Source organism: Anabrus simplex, chromosome 1 (assembly GCF_040414725.1).
Source record: "Anabrus simplex isolate iqAnaSimp1 chromosome 1, ASM4041472v1, whole genome shotgun sequence".
Classification (NCBI taxonomy): domain Eukaryota; kingdom Metazoa; phylum Arthropoda; class Insecta; order Orthoptera; family Tettigoniidae; genus Anabrus; species Anabrus simplex.
Genome location: NC_090265.1, coordinates 675,762,122 through 675,788,332, shown reverse-complemented (window position 1 = coordinate 675,788,332; position 26,211 = coordinate 675,762,122). Strand labels below are relative to the sequence as shown.

At 40.4% G+C, this 26,211-nt stretch overlaps 1 protein-coding gene across 2 annotated transcripts; it reads left to right on the top strand.

Annotated features, from left to right (window-relative positions):
• The first annotated feature begins 556 nt into the window (after positions 1 to 556).
• Positions 557 to 23,393, top strand: LOC136872030 (transmembrane protein 42). 2 transcript variants are annotated; one of them, XM_067145862.2, is made up of 4 exons: positions 557 to 753; positions 13,463 to 13,609; positions 21,598 to 21,731; positions 21,990 to 23,393. In XM_067145862.2, exons 1-3 carry the CDS (start codon positions 643 to 645, stop codon positions 21,727 to 21,729), a joined length of 390 nt encoding a protein of 129 aa, XP_067001963.2. In that variant the 5' UTR covers positions 557 to 642; the 3' UTR covers positions 21,730 to 21,731; positions 21,990 to 23,393. The 2 variants fall into 2 exon arrangements, with proteins under 2 accessions (XP_067001963.2, XP_067001956.2); XM_067145855.2 differs by having other exon boundaries at positions 21,947 to 23,393.
• Positions 23,394 to 26,211: the final 2,818 nt, after the last annotated feature.

The following is a 26,211-nucleotide window of genomic DNA, read 5'->3' as shown; positions in this document are numbered from 1 at the left end:
CGAAAAGAAAAGTTTTCTCCGTCAGTCCGGTTGCGATATCGTTCTTCTTACAACCAAATACAGTAGAGACCAAGAGTGACTATACCAAAGATAATAGAATAGATGGACTACACCACAGAACACCAATATATACCACCAAGAGTATTCCTGGTTTTGTTTTGTGCGGTCAGGGGCACGCGGCTGTGAGCTTGCATCCGGGAGATACTGGATTCGAATCCCACTGTCGGCAGCCCTGAAGATGGTTTTCAGTGGTTTCCTATTTTCACACCAGGCAAATGCTGGGGCTGTACCTTAATTAAAGGCCACGGCCGCTTCCTTCCAACTCCTAGGTCTTTCCTATCCCGTTGTCGCCATAAGACCTATCTGTGCCGGTGCGACGTAAAGCAAGTAACAAAAAAAAAAAAAGTTTTGTTTTGTTAGATATACCCTATAGAAAGACGGGAACAGATAGGCGTTTAGGGGATTTTAGTAGTATATACTTTAAGGGCGCTGCAACTTATTGGCAACACTGAGTATAGGTGGGTTGTTTTCTTCCATGATCCTTGTACAGATTCTCTTCGTTGTACAGTACCTGCTTTGGTACCTGTTGATACATGTCAAACTGTCAAACCGAAATTAGTTTTAAAGAGCGTGGTAACTAAAATGAAATTCCTTACCGAAGGCGGATTATTCTATGCTGTTCTTGCAGGAATAAGTGCTGCCGGCGGCAGTTTATTTATGAAGCTATTTGGAATACAAGACACAATCTCGAATGTAAGTTTATTCCAATATCGATTGCTTCAGAATTCAATGACTTGAATTAACATCCTAATATTGTTTCAGCTTTAAATACCTCTGTGGAATTTTAAACTGTGATAATTACTAGAACTCTGTTTGCACAAATAAATGAAATAAATAAAACATGTTGGTTGCAAATTAAAAATACTTTCTCGCAGTTGATGTTGAATATCCTAACCTATCTTTATGCAGTCGGTGCACAGCTGCTGTGAATTATATAGACGCGATTCTAACCAGGGCTTAAAATATATATATTTCCAGCGTTTGCTCGCCTAAACAGACTTACTTGGAGCAATTCTCTCTCCACTTCATTTACTACGCTAAATTGTAACGTGTAGTAGATGTATTTTGCAAGGAATACCGTGCGTGATATTGACCTGCCTTGGTCAGTTCTTTTTTTTATTTCCAGCGTTTACTTGCAGAAATAGTTTAGGCTACTTAGTACAATTCTCTCACTACTTCAGTTATTAATTAATAATACTATTTAATGTTATTGTTTTTACGCCCCACTAACTACCGTACTTTTAAGGTTTTCTGAGACGCCGAAATGCTGGAATTTTGTCCCGCAGGAATTCTACCGACCCGGGGTTGGCGTATTTGAGCACCTTCAAATACCACCTGACTGAACCAGGATCGAACTGCCGACTTAGGTGAAGTGTTACCTGATCCTGTAATGATTAAGAGGGGTGGCCTGCAGGGCAGTATTATTGGACCTTTATGTTTTCATATATATATATATATATATATATATATGTATATATATTATGCCTTTGCTGGCGGGACCTAGTGTTTACAGTGCACTAAGTCTTCTGGTATGGGCTAGAGCAATTTTGTTACTTTCATTGATCTGTCTCTGTCTTATCCTTGGCTTTGACAAAATGAAAGTGACTGAGGTATGAGCGATGCTAGTAATGCCATTCCTTACGCAGCCAGTCCCTGCTATGAATGGTGTGAAAATATTGCTCATAGGGTCTGTTGGTGCATGCATTTCAGTGGGCTTGGCAGACTGATATGTAATAGCAACTTCTGGCTCGGTGAGGAAAGCAACGGGAAACTACCTCACTCCTCATTTCCCTAGTACGCCTCTTCAGTGATGCCTAGGCCATCTATGACAGCTCATGGCGGAACTGTTGAGGATCCAACCAGCCTTCGGGCTGATGACTAAACATACATACACACACACACACATATATATATATATATATATATATATATAAATCATATGAGTAAAGAACTGCAATTACAGATAATGCTATTTGCAGATGACATTATACTTTATAGAGTAGTAAATGAGTTGCAGGATTGTGAACAACTGCAGGGGGACCTAGATAATGTTGTGAGAAGGACAGCAGATTATGGTATGATGGAAAATGGGATGAAAAGTCAAGTTGTAAGTTTCACCAAGAGGAAAACAGTTTTAATTAGTGAGTTGATAGGGTGATAGTACCTCATGGGGAATATCTATTCAACACTAGGTATATCAACATATAAGGAATTATTTTCATTGGGCTAATCATATTAACAAGGTTGTTAGCTTTGTCGCACCGACACAGGTAGGTCTTATGGTGACGATGGGACAGGAAAGGCCTAGGAATGGGAAGGAAACGGCCGTGGCCTTAATTAAGGTACAGCCCCAGCATTTGCCTGGTGTGAAAATGGGAAACCATGGAAAACCATCTTCAGGGCTGCCGACATGGGGTTCGAATCCACTGTCTCCCGGAAGCAAGCTCACAGCTTCGCAGCCCTAACCGCACAGCCAGCTTGCCCGGTAACAAGGTTGTTAAGAAAGGTTATAGATCTCTTCACATTGTTATGAGAGTACTTAGGGGTTGTAGTAAGGTTGTAAAGGAGAAGGTGTATAAGTCTCTGGTAAGACCTCAGTTACAGTATGGTTCTAGTGTATGGAACTCACACCAGGACTACTTGATATGAGACTTGAAAGAGATCTGAAGGATAGCAACACGATTTGTTTCGGGTGAATTCCAACAAATGAGTAGTATTACGAAAATGTTGCAAACTTTGGGTTAGGAAGACTTGGCAGTAAGGAGAGGAGATGCTCGACTATGTGGTATGTAGATGTTGATTCCCTATGGGAATCTGAAATATTTGTCCCGAATGAATAAATTTATAATACCAATAAAAATGGTCCATTATTGGACATGAGTTGGCTGGAAAATTTGTAATGTCCAATAACGGACCATTTATATTGGTATTATGGGGTATGTTTTTAGCTGTCAGTGGACAGATGGCGTGGAATTACATTAGTAGACGTATAGGGCTAAGCTTGAGCGGAGCTTTTAAAAGTAGGAAAGTCATAATATGAAGATAAAGTTGGAATTCAGTAGGACAAATTAGGACAGATATTAATTTAAAGGATGGGGAGTTAGGAATTGGAATAAATTATCAAGGGAAATGTTCAACATACGAGGGCTGTAAACAAAGTAGTGGCAATATTGATATAGCACAATATTTAATGAACTAACAAGTACAATTGCATTACATTCCTTCCTATTACTTTTTGCCAAATGTCAGGAAGTCATTGGGGACTGTTGGCAAGGCGTTCTTTGTTGATGACAGCGACAGAGCGTTCTGCGCGGAGTACAGATACCACCTCAGGAAATCGGCGGCCTCGGAGGGGTTCCTTCAATTTTGGAAACAGATCGCAGTCACAAGGACTCATGTCTGGTTAATACGGCCAACCTGTGCAGTGCAAATCCGCAGTCTCATTCTGACCTGCACAAAATGCCCCTTGACCCATCGTATAACCGTCCTATACCGTACGGTAATGCCACAGGCTTCACGTAATCCTCGATAACACTCTGATGCATTTTTGCTATTGACAACCGCGATTTTAATCCACGAATGCTGATCACCTTTTTAAAACTTGCTTGAAAGCGGTGAAATCAACATTCTTCACTTCAACGCGACACTGCAACAAAACTCTCAACTGGATGCCTGTCAAATGCACACTACACATCGACTACAGCACCATCTGATCACTTCCATATCCTATTTGTGCATGCCCGATCTCCTGCGAGTGTCTGGACTACGTTGCCACTACTTAATTTACAGACCTCGTATTTCCAAGTTCTTTGAAAACGTTTAAGTAAAAGCTAGATAAACAATTGATAAGGGATCTGCCATCTGGGTGACAGCCCTAAATGCAGATCATTGATTGATTGATTGATTGATTTATTGATTTATTGATTGATCGATTGATTGATTGATTGATTGATTGATTGATTGATTGATTGATTGATTGATTGATTGATTGATTGATTGATTGATTGATTGATTGATGAACCATCTGAGCCACTCAGCCTGACACTTATTACGCTAAACTGTAACATGTAGTAGATGTATTATGCAAGGAATACCAGAATGTTATATTTTGTTTAGTACATACTGACATTTGATGTTCGCCGAAGTATGTCTCAGTACAATATTTAAAGTTTATTATGTAAGGTGCCTCAATAATTCCATTGTTGTACCTTTAAAACCATATTTTTCTCCCCCTGTGAAGGGGATGGTAACATTTATCATAAGAGGCTACTAAATGGGAGACTAGGAGCTCTCATCTTGGGAGTGTGGGTTGGCGACCACTGTCCCCCTAGCTGGATCTGACACTGCTTCCACTTACTTGTATCAGGCTCCTGACATACATCTCTCCTAGGCCTATACGATTTATCTTGGTCAATTCTTGTTCTCTTCCAACTCCAGCGGTATTAGAATACGAGGCCCCTTTCAAGCCCTTCATGGCCCTTCCCTTCTTTTGTCGATACCTTCATTCTTCCAAGTGTCGGGCCTCTTTCTGTTTTCCTTCATAATCATCGTCATCATCATCATCATAAGCAGTTTCCAGCTGTTGGGCAGGTCTGCTTGGAACATAAGCCTCTCCATCTCTTGTCTTCCCAATATTTCTCCCTCATCACTCTTGCCGAGTCCTCTCCTCTTCTGTATACACCCTCTTTCACTCTTTTTATCACTCTTTTGCTTCTCTGGGGGACATCCTTGCTCCAAACAAGGTTTTTGACATTTTTCAGGAATGCTCCTGCTTGTCTTCCACACTCGATTAATGTCCTTATCATTTCTTCCACTTTCCTCTATGATACTTCCCAAGTACTTGAAACTCTCTACCTTCCTCAGTTGTTCTCCTCCAAGCATTAGCCCTCTCGTAGGTCTCTCCTTCTTTTGTTGTAATCACTATCTTGCTCTTTTTGGCATTAAATTTCATTCCATATTGTTTCACCTCCTCTTCCCATGCATCTGACTGTTCCTGGATATCTTCTTTCTTTTCTCCTCAAACTAACAATTCATCTGCAAACATCATCACTTTCATTTTTCCTTCCCCAGTTTCCCTTACCACTTTTGTCATTAGCTTGTCCATTATTACAACGAAGAGCAAAGGTGACAGAGCACTTCCTTGTCTCACTCCACTTTTTTTGCTCAAACCAGTCTTTTCTCTCTCCTCCTACTTTTACATAACTGATACTCCCATGGTACATCTCCCTCACTTTTTCTGTTGTCTGCTTCTCAACACCTTTTATATGTATGGCTCCCCATACCTTGTTTCTGGACATGGTCCTGTACCTTCTCAAAGTCCAAGAAGGCCATCAGTAGATCTTTACCCCACTCATAATAATGCTTTTGTAACTTTCTTACTGCGAATATAAGGTCTACTGTGGACCTTCCTGATCTGAAGCCATACTGCTCTTCTCTCAAATTCTCTTCCACCCTCTTTCTGATTCTATTCTCCAGAATCTTCTCAAACACCTTTGCACAGTGACATATCAATGTGACTCCCCTGTAGTTCTTAAAATTTTTCTTTTTTCTTCAAATCTTTTTCACTTTTGATTAATACACTCATGTTCATAAAAAGCAGAACACCTTGAAAGACTAGAGATAGGAAGTTCATATTCACAGTACATTTTCATTAGTATGTTCTGCAGAAACGATTAGCATTTCAGTCACCTAGGTTCAGTATGTGTCCTGTTGCCTAGTAGGCACTGGATCCTCCATGGGCACTGATAACTTATTCCATGCGTGGTGGCCTCGATGCGTATAAGGTGTGAATGGCGTCCTGGGGTATAGCCATCCATGCTGCATTCACCTGGTTCCACAGTTCATCTTTGGTGGTTGGCATTGGGTCACAGCGCCGCACCCGTCGTTTCACCATATCCCACACATTTTTGATCGGTGACAAATCTGGTGATCGGGCGGGCCAGGGCAACAGTCTGACATCCTGTGACAACAAGAAGGCACGTGTTCATGCAGCAACATGTGGCCGTGCATTATCCTGCTGAAATATGCTGTCTGGGATATCGTGCAGAAAGGGTATGGCTACGGGTCACAGGATGTCATTCATGTGGGTCCAACTGGTCACATTGCCCTGGACACGCACCAACTGTAATTTGTGGTTGTACCCAGAAGCACCCCACACCATAAGGCCTTGAGTTGGAGCTGTATGTCTTGTGCGAATGCACTCAGTGTGATGCCTCTCTCCCTGTCTGCAGAGAACCAAAATGCAGCAATCATTTTCAAACAAATAGTACCTGGATTTGTCCAAAAACACTATCTGCTGCCATTCTTGTCCCCAGTGACGTTGTTCCATACACCGTTGCAGTCTATCATGTTTATACACATTAGTCAAAGGTAGACAGAGAAGTGGACGACGCGCCAGTAACCCAGACCGTAATAAACAGCGATGGACTGTCACCCCTGATAGTGTACGATGTGTTACACTGTCCTACTGTTGTACCAGAGCTGAGGAGGACGCAGATCTCTCCTGCAATGCCATTCGGATGAGGTGTCTATCTTCTTGGAGGGGTGGTCTTTGTGGTGCATCCAGACTCATTTCGTCATGTTCTACGGCCTTCTGTGAACCATTCTATACACACTTGTCACACTGCCGACACACTTCGTCCCACACGAGCAGCAATTTCCCGGATGGATGCATCGCGTTCTCTCATGCCAATAATGTGCCCTCTTTCAAACTCACTCATTTGATGGTACGGTTCTTGCATACGCCTGCGAAGCATCCTGCACGTCTGTTTAAGTCACACTGATCCGTTACCTTTGGTTTATAATGACAACTAGAGCCGGAGGCACAGTTTACCAATCGGTAGTGGTGCATCGAGATATCAATGTGGACCTTGAACCTGAGGGCGGACATGGTTCAAATACTAATTGTTTCTTCAGAACATACTAATTCACATGTCCTGTGAATATGAACTTCCTATATCTAGTCCTTCAAGATTTCTGGTTTTTATGAACATGAGTGTACAAATAGAGGATGGTTTCCTCGTTGTACTTTTTCTTAAAACAATAATCACCACTACCACCAAGATGGAAGATTTGTCAAGATGGCCTCTCAACGAGTGTTGATGCCCACCCTCCTGTTGAAGCTGGGAAGGAGAAGCAAACTCATCAGGGGCTTAGAAGTACTGGGATTGGGATTGATGAGGAGAGAGCAAATGTATTTGAAGATGGGAGTGGAGATTATCCCTAGTCGTATTTTGTCTTCTCTCTGTTGCTCCCTCTTCCCACGCTCACTTGTCATTGTGTACATCCGATTATGCGTTCCTCTTCATGTTCGTAATTCTCGATATGTGAATGATATTACTAGAGCCCGGAATTTAGGCAAAATGCCTTTTTTATTTTGGTGTTTATATTGAAGTGTCAAATAGACACAAACATATTTCCGTACGTTTGGGAATGGTAGGGCCAGTTTTTATTTTTCCTTTTTTGCTTATTTTAGCTTCCAGTGCCTATTTGATAGTTTAGTGCTCTTTTTGCCTCTTTCGAGTTGTTGTAGGTATTTTCTGCTGTTATTTATATATTAAAATTAAACAATGGAAAGAAGAAAAATATGATTCCAGTGTACTGTGTTAATAATAATAATAAAGAAGAACATTTCATTTTAACTTAGTAGAATAATAATAATAATAATAATAATAATAATAATAATAATAATAATAATAATAATAATAATAATAATAGATAATAATAATAATAATAATAATAATAATAATAATAATAATAATAATAATAGTATATAAAAATACATTTACATAAACAATATTTTAATATTACACAAATCCCTCCTGAAAACTCGCTCCACAAGCCAAATAGTCGAGAGGGTTGTCAGGTCCCGTTCCTGCTATGTAAGATTAAGTGGCGGTGGTAACCATCCTCCGACAACACTAATCAGAAGGAAAATGGAAGAGGTCTGACACTTCAAAAAAATGAAGTTATCAGCAAAAGAAAGGAAAGGGGAACGAACGGCGTGAAAATAATAAACTCCCTAACGTCCGAAAAGAAGAAGAGTTGACCAAGCGAGTTCGGATATGAAAGATAAGAGAGAGGAACGTGACAGACAGAAGTGGGAGCATACCGCCTTTCTAGTCGTCTCTTATGACTTGCAGGGTATACTGCTGATGTTATTCTATCACCCCCACCCACAGGAGGACGTAAGATTAAGTAGTGATACGGTATGCAGATGTGCATTAAGTGACTTATGGTGACGATGGGATAGGTCAGGGCTAGGAGTTGGAAGGAAGCAGCCATGGCCTTAACTAAGGTAAGCCTCAACATTTTTCTCATGTGAAAATGGGAAACCGTGGAAAACCATCTTCAGGCCTGCTGACAGGGATTTAAACCCACCATCTCCTGAATACAAGCTCACAGTTTTGAGACCCTATCAGCATGGCCAACTCACTTGGTTCCTTCCCACTTCAAGGTTGGGATACCGCAATGAAGCTGATATTGTTGAAAGCACTTCATAACATTTAGGTCGCAAACAATAAACTTCATGACTGTTCCGTATTGACTTACAAACTCTTAGTTTCATTTCTTAAGAATGTTTAGTTTACGGGTCCCCTGCCTGTCGTATGAGGCGACAAAAAGGGGCGACCTAGGCGCAGACATGGATTGCGGTTTGGTAAACTGTGTTGGACCTCCTGTGGATGGGAGGGGTTGAATACATTCATAGGTAATCCCTGCCTGTCACAGAAGGCGACTTAAAGGGTCATGTGGCCATGGTCCCCTCTTTATTCTTTTATTGTTTTTTGAGGGTTAGATGTAGAGCATTCTAAATTTTTGATGTGCGTGCTGCTCGGTGATGGAGCTCCTACGTGTGCGACTATGCTCGAAAGCCCATGCCAGCAACCACCCAGGAAGAGGCAGGTGGGAGTGTCATGTACCCGGGTAGTAGTATCTGGCTGACAACACAGGTCCCCGCACAGCCGAATGCCAGGACATATTCTTATTAATTATTTTTCCTATATTTAGTGCTCTGTACACGCTATGGGGTACATGCTATTGCGGGTGACTGGAGGAAGGGAGTCCTAGTGCTCATTGTCTCAGTCATCCCGTATTAGGCATTGTCCAACATTGGACCCGGGGCAGTACCTGCTACGACCAGGTGGGTATTGCCTTGGCTGCTTGGTTCGGGTACAGAGACCCCTGATCGGAGTGGGTGGCATTCGGGGAGGATGATTTTGGGCATGGCGTCGAAACAACTTCCGCCTGCCACCTCGGGTAGTTCGCTACCCAAGTCTGTAACTTTTGATTCCCTAAGGGGGGCAACTACTTAGGAACAAGCGCAGCGAATTAGTCTGGGTTCCAGCTTCCCTAGGTTCCTGGTTGCTACCAGAACCGATGGGCAGGACTTCAAGTTGGTGAAATCCATTCTATTTAGTCGCCACATTGAAGGTGTCTATGGTGAACTTGAGGACATTAAGAAAATGCGCAATGGTGGTTTGCTTTTAAAGACGAACACTGCGCTCCAAGCAGATCGGTTGCTTAAGTGCGACCACTTTGGCGACATCCCCGTCAAAGTGGAAGAGCACAAAACCTTGAATCTGGTTCGTGGAGTTATTTTCCACCGTGATCTCGTCCTGAACACTGACGATGAATTGATGGAAGACATGAAGCACCATGGCATGACCGACGTCCGGCATAAAACACGCAAAGTCAACGGTGAAGACGTTGTCACAGGTGCGTTTATAGTCTCCTTCAAATTGTCAGTGTTGCCAGAGAAAGTCAAGGTAACAACCTATCGTTGCGATATGAGGCCGTACATCCCGCCTCCTATGCGGTTCTATCAATGCCAGAGATTCGGACACATGGTATCTCGTTGTTCGAATCAGTCTGTGTGTGGTACATGTGGGAAAGTAGCTCACGGCGTGGAGGAGTGCACACCTCCGTACAAGTGCTCTAACTGCTCTGGTCTTCATTCTCCTCGGGATCGGAACTGTCCGACCTATCTGAGTGAGAAGAAGATCCAGGAGATCAAGACCCTGGATGGTCTTTCCTACCAGGAAGTGCGCCGTAATTTTAATTCTCTGAATGTACTGGCCAAGACACTAGACTTCAGCATGATAGCACAGTCCCTGCCAGGTTCCTCATTTTCAACTGGAATACCTTTCCAGAAGATCGCTGCGACCAAGGCGGCAGTTGCTCCTGTGAGCAACGCCGCAAAGAAAACAAGCTCGAAGGTGGGTTCAGGGAAAATAAATTCCATGCTTTCATTGCTGTATTTACATTTTGTGCTTGCCCTCATGTCTCATGAGATTCCTTTGCCTAGTTTTATGTGTCTTGTTTCTGCAGTGTACATCCCATGTGGCTCTTTCATCTTTCTCTGTGTATAGGTGCCTGTTTCGTACCACTTGGTCAGAACTTGCAACAAGAAGTTCCATTTCAATTCCAGAAAACTCACTTTTGCTATTTTGTTCAGTTCGTTCAACATTGTCACTACAACCGTCAATTATATCACCTAAATCTTCACCTGCTTCCTCCTTCCTGTTCATCTCCTTTTCCACTTATCTATCCATTGTAACTGTTTCCATGCATTCTCATCACCCATGGTTCAATATATTCAAATATAGTCAATATATTTAGCCTACATTATTCAACAATGCCAGAAAGACTAACATAACAAGACGCAAAGTGAGGGAAAGTCTCATTGAAACTACAAGGATGACGACAATGCACCACAAACGAAAGTAAGAACTTTCACCAACATTCAACAGTTGCAGACTGATGCGGAAAATAATGAACTTGGAATATCTAGAAGGATAGACACGTGTGTAAAACCGTTGTGCAGTGGGACATGATGAAATCAAGGAATAAGAGATTCCCTCACCACACGCCTGGTGCTGGGTTAATAAATTTAGTTGATAGTAAAGCATGAGTATTTTAGTTTTAAGGACTCTGATTTCCTGCCATAGTATAAATTGCTAATGGAAAATGTTTTCCATAGAAAAACCCTTTGAGTGGTGCAAAAATCATTTGAATAAAAATATTATCTGTGGGGAAAAAGTTAAATTTCCTAAACTGGTCATCATCGGAATTCACAAAATGTCAAAGCAGTCTCTTAACCTGCACCATAAGCAGTGAATGAAGAACATGGATTGCAGAAGTTCACTCCATCTAAATATATGTTATGAACTTATACAGGGTCTGTCATATAAACCCAGACCGAATGCACGGTGTTTGTACTCTGCGCTACGGCAGCTGCGGTATGGGAGGCGCACGCATAGTTCTTGACCTTTCAAACAGCCTGCACTTGTTCGACCCGGCAAGCACGAGTCGCCAGTCTGAATCTCAGCTGTTGACATGGTGAGAGTTTCATTGCAACACCGTATTTTCTTATGTAAAAGTTATTTTAAGTACAAGTCGGCGTGACGGGTACGTGATTAATTTGTTCAGCAATTTTGTGGTGAATTCCAATTCTCATAGTGCATTGGCAGTGCCTGTGGCTCCAAGTAGCCTATGCAATGGCCTCCACTATATGCACTAGCCATGCATCTTGGTAGGCGTGCTAGTTACCAACTGATGAACCCAAATTGGCACACTGGGTCGAAACGCTGGCAATCAAAAATGAGTTACCTGGAAAATTTATAATTTCCAATAATGGGCCATTTATATTAGAATCCTTTTAACATGTTATCGAGAATGCAACAAGATGACTTCATTAACACAGCCATTTTATATTTGTACTAGAACAGTGTGAATTCACCATTAACACTTACAACAAGAAGACTTTTACACAGTCACACTATATTTTTAATTAACATTTAATTTCACAACACATCATAATCATTTTGTGTATTATATTCATAGTTTTCTAGGTGTTTATTAATATCTCCTGTCAGTTTTACTAACCAGCTGAAGATGGTCTAATAAAGACCGAAACATGTACTGGTGATGAAAATGCTTATAATTATTTACTTAGAGTGCAAAGTTTTCTCAATATTGTATTGAAAGGTGGACAAAATACAATTTTCTCTTTAAGAGTATTTTTATAACTGGTCACTCTAGATGCATAATGTCCTCGGGTATTTGTCCGTGTGTGGGAATTATCATCCATCACATGAAACTCTGGTCCACATACACCACAAAAAAAATCCCATATACGTCTGCAGGGTGTCATTCCTATGGACTGCACCCATCAGAGTACCCATAGGAAACACGTGCAGGTGCATATGTTCTCCTAATATGATGCCTTTCAAGACGAGAGTACTGGTATCACCATATGGATTCCTTTCCACAATATTGGGTCCCAGACGCACCAGTTATATATATACAGCGAGAATCACTCTCCAGGTTAAACCGTGACTCATCCGTGACCAGGATTCTACCCCACTGTTCCTGAATACAATCATGGTGGGCAAGGTATCACATTCAAAAAGCCATGCGATGCTTTTGTGTGAGGCGAATGCATCTGGCGGGGCAACGGGCATACAGAGCAACCTGCTGAAGCTGACGATACGCAGTCTGATGGGAGATGTGTATAACCCAGAGGGCCATGTATGTAGCTGTACTGGTTGGACGTCTTTGGGCACTTAAGGCAAGATAGCAATCCTGACGCTGGGTTGTAGCACGTGATCAACCTTGCCCTACTGCTGCTGAATGTTTTCTCCTGAAATCTTCTCCACAGCTGTGATGCTACGGTCGACATTCAACTCCCAGCCCACCTCGTTCTATCCGTAATCGTTTAAGTGCGGCCAGTATCCAGTATTCGGGAGATAGTAGGTTCGAACCCCACTGTCGGCAGCCCTGAAAATGGTTTTCCGTGGTTTCCCATTTTCACACCAGGCAAATGCTGGGGCTGTACCTTAATTAAGGCCACGGCCGCTTCCTTCCCACTCTTAGCCCTTCCCTGTCCCATCGTCGCCATAAGACCTATCTGTGTCAGTGCGACGTAAAGCAACTAGCAAAAGAAAAGCGTTCTATCCGTGGCTGGCCTCATATCTGCTGATGATACGGCCACACATGACTTCATTAATTTAAGAATCTCATTAAAGTGTGTTCATTGTGCCATTCTGCTTCCCTACGACTCGAAAACGCACACGATACACAGTCAGAACCATGGTACCCAAGATCTCTGCCCCCATAGATAATTTCAAGCACATTAATCAGTCCCATACTGAGCATGCCTGGTATGCCATGTGTTTTCATGTTGTCCAACCATAGTTTAGTTCGCACATTATTGCAATGATGCATTGTTTTCTCGTGGATGTAAAATATCCTTTAACTTATGGACATGAGTGAATAATTTTATTTGCGCAAATTATTCCTGGGACTGAAAATGTTGTCAGCCATTTTGTTGATTTCTTGTGTGAAAATAATTATGGTAATTATTTTACAGGTGTAATAATGTTGAAATTGCTCTGTTTTTCAGTATTCCATAGTTCTGCAATCAGTCATCTTAGTCATGGTCTTAGTTTGCAATGCAGCAGTATGGACTTTCTTTGCAAAAGCTCTTCAACATTCCAGTTCATCTCTTCCTGCAACAGTGACAAGTACTGCTACCAACTATTTCTGCTCAGTAAGTTTCTTATAACAACTTCTTGAGGCATATTGTCCTCACCTGTTCTCTTTTCATTGAATTTCAAGAAAAATACCTTTTATTAATCCCTACAGATCAGAATGTTCATGTGTTTTAAAAATATTACTTCAGCACAGTTTTATTATCATAATGTTCTACAGAATGCTAGTGATGGGCAGTGCTCTTGCTTGAGCCTCTCGAGACTGATGTCACAGATCTTGAGACTCTTGCAAGAATCTCAAGACCAATTCTCCTGTGCTGTGATCTGTGCGACATCCCAGTAACTACGAGCGTAAGCTTGATAGTGTATCATCAGAAGTTATTGTATGAAATAATGTTCTCATATGGAAACGTGTGTGCCAATAAATTTTGTCAAAAGCGTGGAAAAGTACTGCATGTTCAGCAATGAGCCCCTTAATACCATTAACAAAAGTGAAAACAGAATGGCAGTATCTTAAACAGTTTGCAAATTATTTGAGGTGGACATCTTAGCTGAATAACCCGTATAATTTGTTAACAACTGCAGATAGGATATACACGTACCTGGATACCTTGCAGGTGTTGTTGACAGGGTAGCTTCTTGCGATGCAGACTAGGCCGAAAGTGTTCTCTGTGATGATTCCCCTTCAGTGATATTATTTGTTTATAAGTGCTGGATCATCGCAGAAGTATTTCTGCTGATGTATTGTGCTTCTTTTGAACAAACAACACAGCGGACTGTGCTGTGTGGCATATTTTCAAAATAATCCCATGTCTACGACTTGCGTTGCATTTTGGATATCATCTTAAAGTTGTTGTGTACAATTAGACACAATTACACATTGCACTGTCATATACCAATGTACCTAATTATGATGCGAATACTCTATAACATTGTACAGAATTATTTCCTTTGTCACCATAATGTCGGTAAACACAGGCACTCATCAGATGGATATTGAATGTGTGGTCTGATAAATTATGAGTGATAACGATGTATACCTACAGCAGTTTCTATACTTAGCCTACTCATTCGTGTACTAAAGGCTGCATACAATGCCAGAATGTTTTGTTTGTTTGTCCAACCCTTGTCCCGTTTCCCTATGGGGTCGGGTATGAGGTGAGATGAATCTGTCGTGGTGGGTTTTTATGACCGGATGCCCTTCCCGGCGTCAGCCTCATCAGAGGAGTTGATGAGATGAAATGAATGACGTGATATATGATAGTAGGGAGAGGATGAAACCTGGTGCTGGCACATAGCCTACTCCTGTCGAATACCACCAAGGGGTCTGCTCAAGGCTTAACGTCTCCATCCGACGGACGATTCACCATCAACAGCGTCATATGCCCTCACTCCCTATGAGCACTGCGGAGAGGTTTGGAATTTAATCCAGGCTTTTGGCACTAATCTAGTGATTAGAAATTGTATACCACCACCTCCCCTACCCTGCCGGCCAACATTCTGATGGTGAAATTTTTTTCGACCAACGGGACTTGAACTGGCCAACCTCGGTGTCAGACCATTTAGACTTCAGCACCTTAACGATCATGGCCACCTGAATGCATATGCTTTATAAATATTTTATACTGCATCAAAATAGACCTTGGTAGAAGTGAACACCCTAGTCGCTTGTTGACATGTATTTACGGAATGGAGACGGCCCGCGGTTGTCTATTTGTATACTCAGCACAAACAACATTCAGCTCCATCTACCAGTAGACCAATTTAGTTGGTCTGTTATTGGACATTATACATTATACTTGGAGCCATCAGCAGTGCCAATGCACTATGAGAGACTGCCTCATTTTTCAAAAATTGGTGCCTTCTTGGTCATCAGATGATATAGAAGTTGATTCCCATAGGGAACCTGAAATATTTGTCGTGAATGAGTAAATTTATAACACCAATATAGTTGGTCTGTTATTGGACATGCCGGGCTGAGTGGCTCAGACGGTTAGGTGCTGGCTTGCTGACCCCAGCTTGGCAGGTTTGATCCTGGCTCAGTCCGGTGGTATTTGAAGGTGCTCGTCAGCCTCGTGTCAGTAGATTTACTGGCACATAAAAGAACTCCTGCAGGACTAAATTCTGGCACCTCGGCGTCTCCAAAAACCGTTAAGTAGTTAGTAGGATGTAAAGCGATTAACATTATTATTATTATTATTATTATTATTATTATTATTATTATTATTATTATTATTATTGGACATTATACATTTTCCAGCTAACTCATTCTTGGTTGCCAGCATTTCCACGGTATGCACCAGCCGTGTGTCGTGGTAGGTGTGCTACTGTATTTACCAACTGATGAGCCCAACTTACTATGCTGGGGCGAAACGCTGGCAACCAAGAATGAGTTCGCTGGAAAGTTTATAATGTCCAATAATGGGCCAACTATATTGGTATTATAAATTTACTCATTTGGGACAAATATTTCAGGTACCCTATGGGAATCAACTTATATATCATAAGTGTAAACCTATGACACACTGCTTGCCACACAGCTTGGGGTCTATGCTCTTGAGACCTCTCGAAATTTCTCGCGAGAAACAGGGCTCGCACTAATCTCGAGAAATCTTGAGACTCCGTTTCAGGCTCCCCATCACTACAGAATGCTATCATATAATTTAATTGGTCATTTTGTAAACAACATAATTGTGTCCACATGACTTTTTCAGGAGGCACAAAAAACTGAATAGCACACAGTAGCTCAAATCAAGTGACAAAATTGTTTTTATATATTAACTTAAACCTGTCTGAGATAAACCAGTCTACTGTACGTCATCCTGAAGTTCTGTAATTCAATGTGATGGCAAATGTGAGGGTTTTCAAAATGAATGTTAATAAATGAATTATATATTGACAGATATTTTTGGAAACTGTAGTTGGTGTTCCCTATTTAAGGGCATCTGTCAGAATTACCTTGTTTACTAACAAGTGGCATTTAAATTCCAATAGACACAACATAAATGCCAGCCTTTAAATAACAAACATAGAAGTTCAGATAAATAAAGACATAAATGTATTTTATTTTGCAATTCATTTCTAAGTGATCATTACATATTTATTTGTACTCACCCTGCTTTTGAATAAATACGGCTGAAGTTTTCTCAATCATTTCAGTGTCATTGCCTGCCTTACTAATGGGCGCACACAATAGTTGCATAGGAAGTAATTGGCAGTTTGAAGGAAAACAACCAAACCCATATAAATTAGAACACCTACATATGTCCTCATTTTGTAAATATTAATGTCTTGCCAGGTAGTATCACCAGTGCCAATTTTTCTTGTAAATATTTGGAATGAATATTTATCTGCTTTGCTACAAGCTCATAAAATTCCCATCCCACAAATAATTCAAAATATTTTTCTGAACTCCTGGAAGCTAAATATGATTTGGACCAGCATTGTTCTCCCATATTACCAGTTCATCAAAACAATTATCGTGACTCCAGATATCACTAGTAATATTCCTCTGTAGCACTGTCCCTCGGTCTTCACACAATATTTGTTCACGATTTTCATGATTCTCGGAATCATTATCACTACTACATTCTGAACCACCACTAGAAAGTTCACTATCTTCATTAATTTCCAACCTATCTCCAATGTTGCATTCCTTCAAACCCTAATGACACTACTACATGGTAAGTAGACGACATGGTGTGAACTCGAACCAGAATAATCTGTAACTGGAAGACAATGTTTTTAAGCTAGGCCTGCTTGTAGAATATACACAGGAAATACTATCAATAAGGTGCTGAGAGCTTGGTGAGTCGTGGGAATGCAGCATGGATTCAGAAGACCCTTCAATATTTCTGTCAACACTCTTCTGGGCCACATGTGTGACGAACGGTTTGGAATGTTCAGCATGGCAGGCAAGTCATAAAAATTGAGCTCACTGGAGTAATAAGAACGGCAAAGGGTTAACATTTCTGGTAGTATTACTAACTCAATAATCAATGTTACAAAACTATTCAAGACATTTTCAGTATAATATTTTTAATAGCTTCAGATAGTTCTGATGTAAGGGCTCACTCATCAGTCTTGGTTGGTCTCATGTTATAGAAACAGTCTATCATAAACATTTTTATGACTATCTGTAATATACTATTTGAGCTCCTGAAGATCCTGAATTTTCTTTGCATTTATGTTGACTTTGTCTCTATAAGTATCCTGTGGCAATGTACACACTGGGTAGGAATGACTCAGCTGGAAGTTGAACCTTCACTCGCCATCATTAATGTTTCTTGTATGCACAACTCCTGGATGCTGTCACGTTCACTGATGAACTAGGCATGCTTCCTCAGTCACAATCACTACCCCCCACCACATCCCTCCATTTTGTCATCAAACAACAGAAACAACTGACTGCACACAACAGCCAACATTTGGAATAGTGTGATCAGTGATTCTGAAAACTGCCTGTCTTGGACATGTTTCCAAAGAGATTCTTAGATATTGCAGTATTTAAACAATGTGTGAAACTGCACACACTCCCTGGACATGCAATATGTTTGAATACATGAAAGAGTTCTTTATGGAATAATATAGACTGAGTGACCAAAAGCCATGGGAAGGGGTGTCCCATTAGAAAATGTGCTGTGTATGACCCCTGAGCATTGCGGCTAGTTGCGGTGTAACTGAGCAGTCTGTCACAGACACCAGTGTCGTGAAAATAGCAACACGTCGTGAGTTAACCAACTTTGAACATGGGACGATCATTGGCACATGGGTCATAGCATTGCGGAAATTACACGCGAATTCAGGCTTCTGAGTTCAACATTGCCGAGGGTGGATCTTTAGTATCACAGAGAGAATGTTACCACCTGTGTAAGCCATCGCACGGGAAGACCACAGGTGTTTAACGAATGGACATCACGTCTCCTCCGCAGAACCATACTGGGCGCTCGACGGGCTACTGTGATTCAAAAACTTCATTATTAGGGTCCGTATTGAATCGAGATTTACATCAAATAGTAAAAAAGCAAGATATAAGTATCCACCTATTCAATACTAAATTATGTGATAGATTGTAGTCATCACATATTAATTTATTCAAACTTAAGGTACCGGTTTCGGAAAAATGATTGCCATCATCAGCCTAGGGAATCTTTACAAAGATATTCAAAAAATTTTTACATTGACATATGACTCTTATAGTTAATATGTAATTAAAAAAGTATTCATGTAAAAACTGAAAAGTATTTACAAATGTTACATGATATTCATTAAGCATTTACATAGTGGAGTGTACACCATAACATTTGTGTAATTAAAAAGTTAACAAACTAGAAATTTTGAAATATCACTATGTAATAAAATATAGGTTGTTGTAGTTTTTCAATCGTTAAAAATATGTACAATATTTATGTTCGTTAAACAGCTTGATTCAATTAAAATGTATAGGCAGTGGAGCCATATTTGGAAGGCTAAATGAGGCAACCAGTTTCTAGATCAAATGAAAAAATATAGACTACTTAATTGAATGAAACATTCAACTTGGACTTAACAAAATTTGAAGCCAAATAGGTGATTTAAATATACATTATGTCCTACATAAATATATATATGTTAGTTGCTTTACATCGCATTGACACAGATAGGTCTTATGGCGATGATGGGACAGGAAAGGCCTAGGAATGGGAAGGAAGCGGGCGTGGCCTTAATTAAGGTACAGCCCCAGCATTTGCCTGATGTGAAAATGGGAAACCACGGAAAACCATCTTCAGGGCTGCCAACAGTGGGGTTCGAACCCACTATCTCCCGGATGCGAGCTCACAGCTGTGCGCTCCTAACCGCACAGCCAACTCGCCCGGTCCTACATTAATAAAATAGACTTATTTAGTCTATGAATCACTAGTAAATTGGTGTTTACAAAAAAGAGTTCCTTATATAAAAATAGTTAAGTTATTTAAAAACGGCTTGATTTCATTATATGTCCGTAAGTATTGTAACAAGAGTTAATAGGTTGAATATAAACACCGAGGTTCTTGATAGAGGTAGTGCTTCGAGGAGTGGATCTTATGAAGTAGATTTATAAATACAGGTGTTCACCTGAAATGATGTCGAACCATGGATTGGCTACTGTAAGTCACATCACCACCCAGTTGAATGTTGGGAGTCAGGAGCCCATTTCTACCAGGACTGTAAGGAGACAAACTGCACCGCATAGGCTCCACCAGCCGACGACCAACTTGTATCCCTTTGCTGACACCTCGACACAGAGCTCAACGACATGCATAGGCCCGCGTGGATCGGCAATGGACTGTGGATCAGTGGCGGCATGTGGTATGGTCTGATGAATTCCGGTTCCAGTTGTATTGAGCTGATGGGCGCGTGATGGTGTGGCGTAAGCCCCATGAACTATGGATCCTGTGTGTCAACAAGGTTGTGTCCAGGCGGAAGGTGGCTCTGTTCTGGTCTGGGAGGCGTTCTCATGGTCACAGTTAGGCCCCACTGTCCAGTGGCAGGGAGTGCTGATAGGTGCTCATTATGTGGACATTCTTTCAGACTATCTGCATCCCTTTCTGGCCCTAGAGTACCCTGATGGAGATGCCATGTTTCAACAGGAAAATGCACTATGTCACCACTCTGTGGTGGCACACAGGTGATTGGAGGAGCATTCCAGTGGAGTTACGACCATGGATTGGCCCTCCAGATCCCCCAATCTTAATCCAGTCACTGGGCGAGTTGGCCGTGTGGTAAGGAGCACGCAGCTGTGAGCTGCAATGAAATTGAAATAATAAATAAGGTAGTTCAACCTATTCAATACAAATAAATATGAAATGTAGTATTACATTCCTATTTAATTAAAAGCGGAAGCGGTACCGGTTTCAACCCTAATCTGGGTCATCATCAGCTGAATAAAATGCAAAAAACAATGCATAGGTAAATAAGAAATTAAAGAGTGAGTCTTTCACAAAAACAGTTGAAGAGGCAAAATATGTTAATGGGGATTGGCACTGTGCCATTTTAAATCGTAAAATCTAGAAGAAGTAGAAAGTCAGTCACTTATAAGAAGTAAGGCGCGATCTTCTGTATAGTAGCACAACACACGTAAATTTCAGCACTGTCTCATAATGTTTACAAGAAGAGGTGAAAAGTTAAATGAGCCAGCGAATGAGGCGCAAAGTCAGAATATAATTAATGAATATGAAGTCCCAAAATTGTTTAGAAGTCGAAGACGAGTCGGTTGATTGAAGCAAATTGCAAGCTCCTGAAGATCAGCGCAACACACTCAATGTCCGGCACTGTGCTTTTAAATGCCAACTGAACTCGGTGAATAGCTTGATGAACCAGTCTGTAATTGCTTTGGTTGCGAAAATGAGTGTATATATATAAATAATACAATTTAATGTAATTTAAGTACGTAAACAGGATCTTGTAGATTCTTTAGAACAGTTGTCATAAGAAACAATTGTGAAGAGCTTGCATCTGGGAGATAGTGGTTTCAAATCCCACTGTCGGCAGCCCTGAAGATGGTTTTCCGTTGTTTCCCATTCTCATGCCAGGCAAATGCTGGGGCTGTACCTTAATTAAGGCCACAGCCACTTCCTTCCAACTCCTAGCCCTTGCCTATCCCATCGTCGCCATAAGACCTATCTGTGTCGGTGCAATTACCTAGGTTATTTTAGCCAGGTGGCCTGTAAAATCAAAAAGGTCCTAGGGAGAACACTGCTTGTTTGGTTGACTGGTGTGCAGGACCTTATATGAAACATAAACAAACCCTTTGGGGTCTGTAAATGAATCAATATGGATTTGAAGTCCTTGTTTCTTCATCCTGTTGTTCTCTCTGCTCTTTTATCCTCTATCTATGTTTCTGTCCTCCTTCCTAGTATTCTAACTTTGAAAACTGAGAGAAGCAGTGAACAAATTGAAGTAATGTTCACTTAACGTGGATAATTTCTGCCCACCATGGATGCATACATGTACATTTTGGCAGTGTCATGCATTGTAGTGTGTGCTATTTATATGACTTTGATAAAAAATAATTGCATTTTCATTCCAGGTAGTGATGGGATTTCTACTCTTTGGAGAAGTTACCTCAGGGTTGTGGTGGATTGGTATTTTTTTGGTGCTTACAGGACTGGTTCTCATTTGCCATTCCCAGAGCAAAGGCATTGACAAGAAGAAAGATTGATAGTAAGCACCTCATAAACTGTATTTTTCTGGTTTACTTCAATAAAAACAAGCCATGTTCCTTTCTTCTTTTTACATGAAAAATCTTAAATATTCTTAAATTTCCTAGTTAGAAGACTATACCTTTTACCATAGCTTTACATACTGCTGTTAGAATCTTGTTTTTCAGTTGTACAGTTCTGAGTTATTATTGTAATTATTTCTGGTAATTGTCTCAGGTTGAAGAGAATAAGAAGACAACTGCAAACCTTAATATTGCAGGTACTGAAGAACAGCCTCCATTCTAGACAGTCTTCAGTCAGAACAGCTAAGGATGTGATAGCCACTAACTTCTGTATGAGTCTGGCCTGAAAGCAAGATTGGATTGTTGCCATTGGATTGGATTAATATTCACTGCAGCTGCATAGTTTTCTCAGAGGCAGTGTTAAACCTGATAGCTTACTCTGAATGTGCCTGTCAGAATGTTATGTTGAACAAGATCAGAGCAAATCATGGTCAATATGATCTCTTGTGTAAATGGGGGGAAAGCCGTAAGTCCAACATGCCAGTGTGGATTTCCAAGACAAACCATCAAACATTATTGTTGAGGAATGTTTTCCTACTATGGAAATTTTCTGGTTTTTTTTATACCGGGCGAGTTGGCTGTGTGGTTAGGACCATGCAGCTGTGAGCTTGCATCCGGGAGATAGTAGGTTTGAACCCCACTGTCGGCAGCCCTGAAGATGGTTTCCCGTAGTTTCCCATTTTCATGCCTGCCAAATGGTGGAGCTGTACCTTAATTAAGGCCATAGCTGTCTCCTTCCAACTCCCAGGCATTTCCTCTCCCATCATCGCTGTTAGATCTGTCTGTGATGGTGCGACGTTAAGCCAATTGTAAACACATTAAAAAAAAAATGCTATTCCAGAGGCTCTACAATAAATTTATAAATAATTTATTTGTAAATTTTTTTTTGTTATGTTGTATGTTTGTAATGCCATATTTTCAATAAATACATTGTTGTTATTGTCATCCGTGTTGAAAATCACAGCCTGCTACATTGTTACTGATATATCAGTTGACACATTCATAAAGTTGCCATATTTGATGCCTAGTTCTAATACCAGATAAATCAATCACACCCTGAAATGAAATGGCATATGACTATTATTGCTGGGAGTGACCGAAGACATTATTGGCTCGCCAGGTGCAGGTCTTTTTGAGTTGACACCCGTAGGCGACCTGCGCATCGTGATGAGGATGAAATGATAATGAAGACAAGGCATACACCCAGCCCCCATGACAGTGGAATTAATCATTGATGGTTAAATTTTCTGACCCTGCTTGGAATTGAACCCAGGACCCCTGTAATGAAAGGCCAGCACACTGACCATTTAGCCATGGAGCCGGACAATCACACCCTTATGTGGTATTATAGCACATAGTTTTTACTTCAGTCTGATATGAGATGTTAGAAAAGTAATTTTTAGGCATTACATCATATGTTACGTATGCTAAATGTTCACAACACAGAGAGATCGGGTTTCCCCCTGTCATTACAGCTGTTCTGAAACAAAATGTTATGAAGTGAGTTGGCCATGCAGTTAGGGTCGCGTAGCTGTGCTAGGGCTGTGCCTTAATTAAGGCTACGGCCACTACTTTCCCAATTCTAGTCCTTTTCTGTCCATGTATAATAACTATAAAACAACTAGCAAAAAATAGAGGATTCAACCAGCCTCAGGGCTGAAGACTGAACATACATATTATTATTATTATTATTATTATTATTATTATTATTATTATTATTATTATTATTATTATTATTATTATTAATGTCCTGGACCCCGCAGCAAGGTGTAAGACCGCTACATGGCGGTAAATTACATATGCTGCCATTTTCATTGCTGACAATGTGACCAGCGCCATTCTCGCGCGTTGGCAAGTGGCGGGATTTTTGGCGATACGAATGATACACTTCCATGCATTATTGACCTTATTATAGAGGTGAACAATTACATGGTGAATATAATTCCTATCGTTTATTTCAAATGTGTTTAAATTTTTCTATGCCAGGAGAATCTACTCTAATCTACTCTAAGATGGCTCTTGCTATTTGCTATTACGTCGCACCGACACAGATAGGTCATATGGCGACGATGGGACAGGAAATGCCTAGGAATGGGAAGGAAGCGGCCGTGGCCTTAATTAAGGTACAGCCCCAGCATTTGCCTGGTGTGAAAATGGGAAACCACGGAACACCATATTCAGGGCTGCCGACAGTGGGGTTCGAACCCACTATCTCCTGGATGCGAGCTCACAGCTGGGCCTTCCTAACCGCACGGCCAACTCGCCCGGTAAGATGGCTCTTGAAAACGAGCCAAGGATAGATTTAAAATGATCGGTTTATGATTAGAATAAGTACATTATGAACAGTAAAATGGTCTGCACTCCTTTTTCATCCCACTGCCGCCAAAAAAGAAGGCGTGTTTCTTTATGAGTAAAGGAGATTCCAAATACGAATGTTTACGTCTGTTACCTTCAGTTTTGAGATATAAGTATCCCCATATAAAGATTTCACTTTTCTTCACTTCCTTTCACACTCCTCCCCCACCTTAAGTGAATTTCCTGGCAAAAAATACTTGTTTCCTTAATAGTAAAGGATCTAAATACCAATTATCACGACTCTAACATCTTCAGTTTTTGAGATATGTGTCCTCATGAAACGAATTCAGCTCCTCTTCACCCCCGCCCCCAAGATGATTTCCCCCCAAAACGCGTTTTTCTTTGTTTTTAAAGAAGATCCAAATACCAAATTTCACGTCTGTGTCAACTTCAGTTTTTATTAGATGGAAGTATCCTCATACAATTAATTCCATTAAATTTTCAATTTTCTCACCTCCCCCACCACTTCATTGGATTTTCCGAGAATACGTGTTTCTTTACTTTTAAAGCAGATTCCAAATACCAATTTTCACGCTTGCAAAATCTTTCGTTTTTGAGATAATAGTATCTTCATACAAATAATTCAAGTAATTTTTCAATCCCCCTCCCCTTTAAGTGGATTTCCGAAAACAAAATTGCGCATTTCTTTATTTTTAAAAGAATCCAAATACCAAATTTCATGTCTGTAACATCTTCAGTTTTTGAGATATCAGTATCCTAATTTAAAGAATTCAGCCCCATTTTCAGTCACTTTTACCCCCACCCAAGTGGTTTTACCGAAAACAAAAAATACATGCTTCTTTATTTTTAATAGAGATTAAAAAATACCATTTTTTTCTTCTGTAACATGTTAAGTTTTTGAGATATACTGTAGAAATGCTCATTTTAAAATTTCACTCCCTTTTTAGTTCCCCTTAAGTGGAGTTTCCAAAAGCAAATCACCTATGTTTTTTTTATTTTTAAGTACCAACTTTTACATCTGTAAACTTTTAAAGTTTTGAGATATGGATACTCTCATTTTAAAAATTCACCCCCCCCCCAATTAATTGGATTTTCCAAAAACAAAAAATACACGTTTATTTACTTTCAAAGGAGATTCCAAATACCAATTTTCAGGTCTGTAATATCTTCAGTTTCTGAGATATAAGTATCCTCATTAAAGGCATTCAACTGGTTTTTCACCACTCCTATTGGGATTTTCCGAAAAAAGCGTTTCTTATTTTTAAAGGAGATTCTAAATACCAATTTTTACATCTGTAAACTTTTAAAGTTTTGAGATATAGATACGCTCATTTTAAAAATTCACCCCCCTTTCACTCTCCCATTAATTGGATTTTCCAAAAACAAAATAATACGTGTTTGTTTATTTTTAAAGGAGATCACAGATACCAATTTTCAGGTCTGTAATATCTTCAGTTTCTGAGATATAAGTATCCTCATTAAAGGCATTCAACCCATTTTTCACCCTTTTTCACCCCTCCTATTGGGATTTTCCGGGGGAAAGACGTGTTTCCTTATTTTTAAAGGAGACTCTTAAGTACCAATTTTTAGATCTGTAAACTTTTAAAGTTTCGAGATATAGGTACACTCATTTTAAAATTTCAACCCCCTTAGCGACGGAATATCCAAAAATCCTCCCTTAGCGAACACCTACATGTTTATTTTAATGTATCCCCAAAATGTCATTTCTTTATGTCTAGTACTTTTGGCTCGGCGATGATGAATCAGTCAGTCAGGACATGTTATTTTATATATATACTAGCATGATACCCGTGCTTCGCTACGGTATTATACTGAAATTTATAATTGAATGCTTATTGTTTTAGATATATAATCCGCCGGAATTCGCGGTCTGGCTCGTTTTCTGCGAGAACCCACCAAAATTCCCGATCTGACTCGTTTTCTATTAGATTACGGCATGTTTCCTCCCATTTTCAATCTTCTTTTCCAGCAATCGATTTCGTTCTTCCCGGGCTAGGCTCAGGTATTCCTCCCGGTCAGTTGGGTCCGTAAATCTTTGCCATCTTTTCCTGTAATCATTTTTAATATGGATAAAATCCTTCA

Bases quoted from the DNA above. Each gene is read 5' to 3' on its own strand.
- LOC136872030 (XM_067145862.2), top strand. From the start codon at position 643: ATGAAATTCCTTACCGAAGGCGGATTATTCTATGCTGTTCTTGCAGGA. The intron at 754-13,462 runs GTAAGTTTATTC...TCTGTTTTTCAG, and splicing joins TACAAGACACAATCTCGAAT to TATTCCATAGTTCTGCAATC. The intron at 13,610-21,597 runs GTAAGTTTCTTA...TTTTCATTCCAG, and splicing joins CTACCAACTATTTCTGCTCA to GTAGTGATGGGATTTCTACT.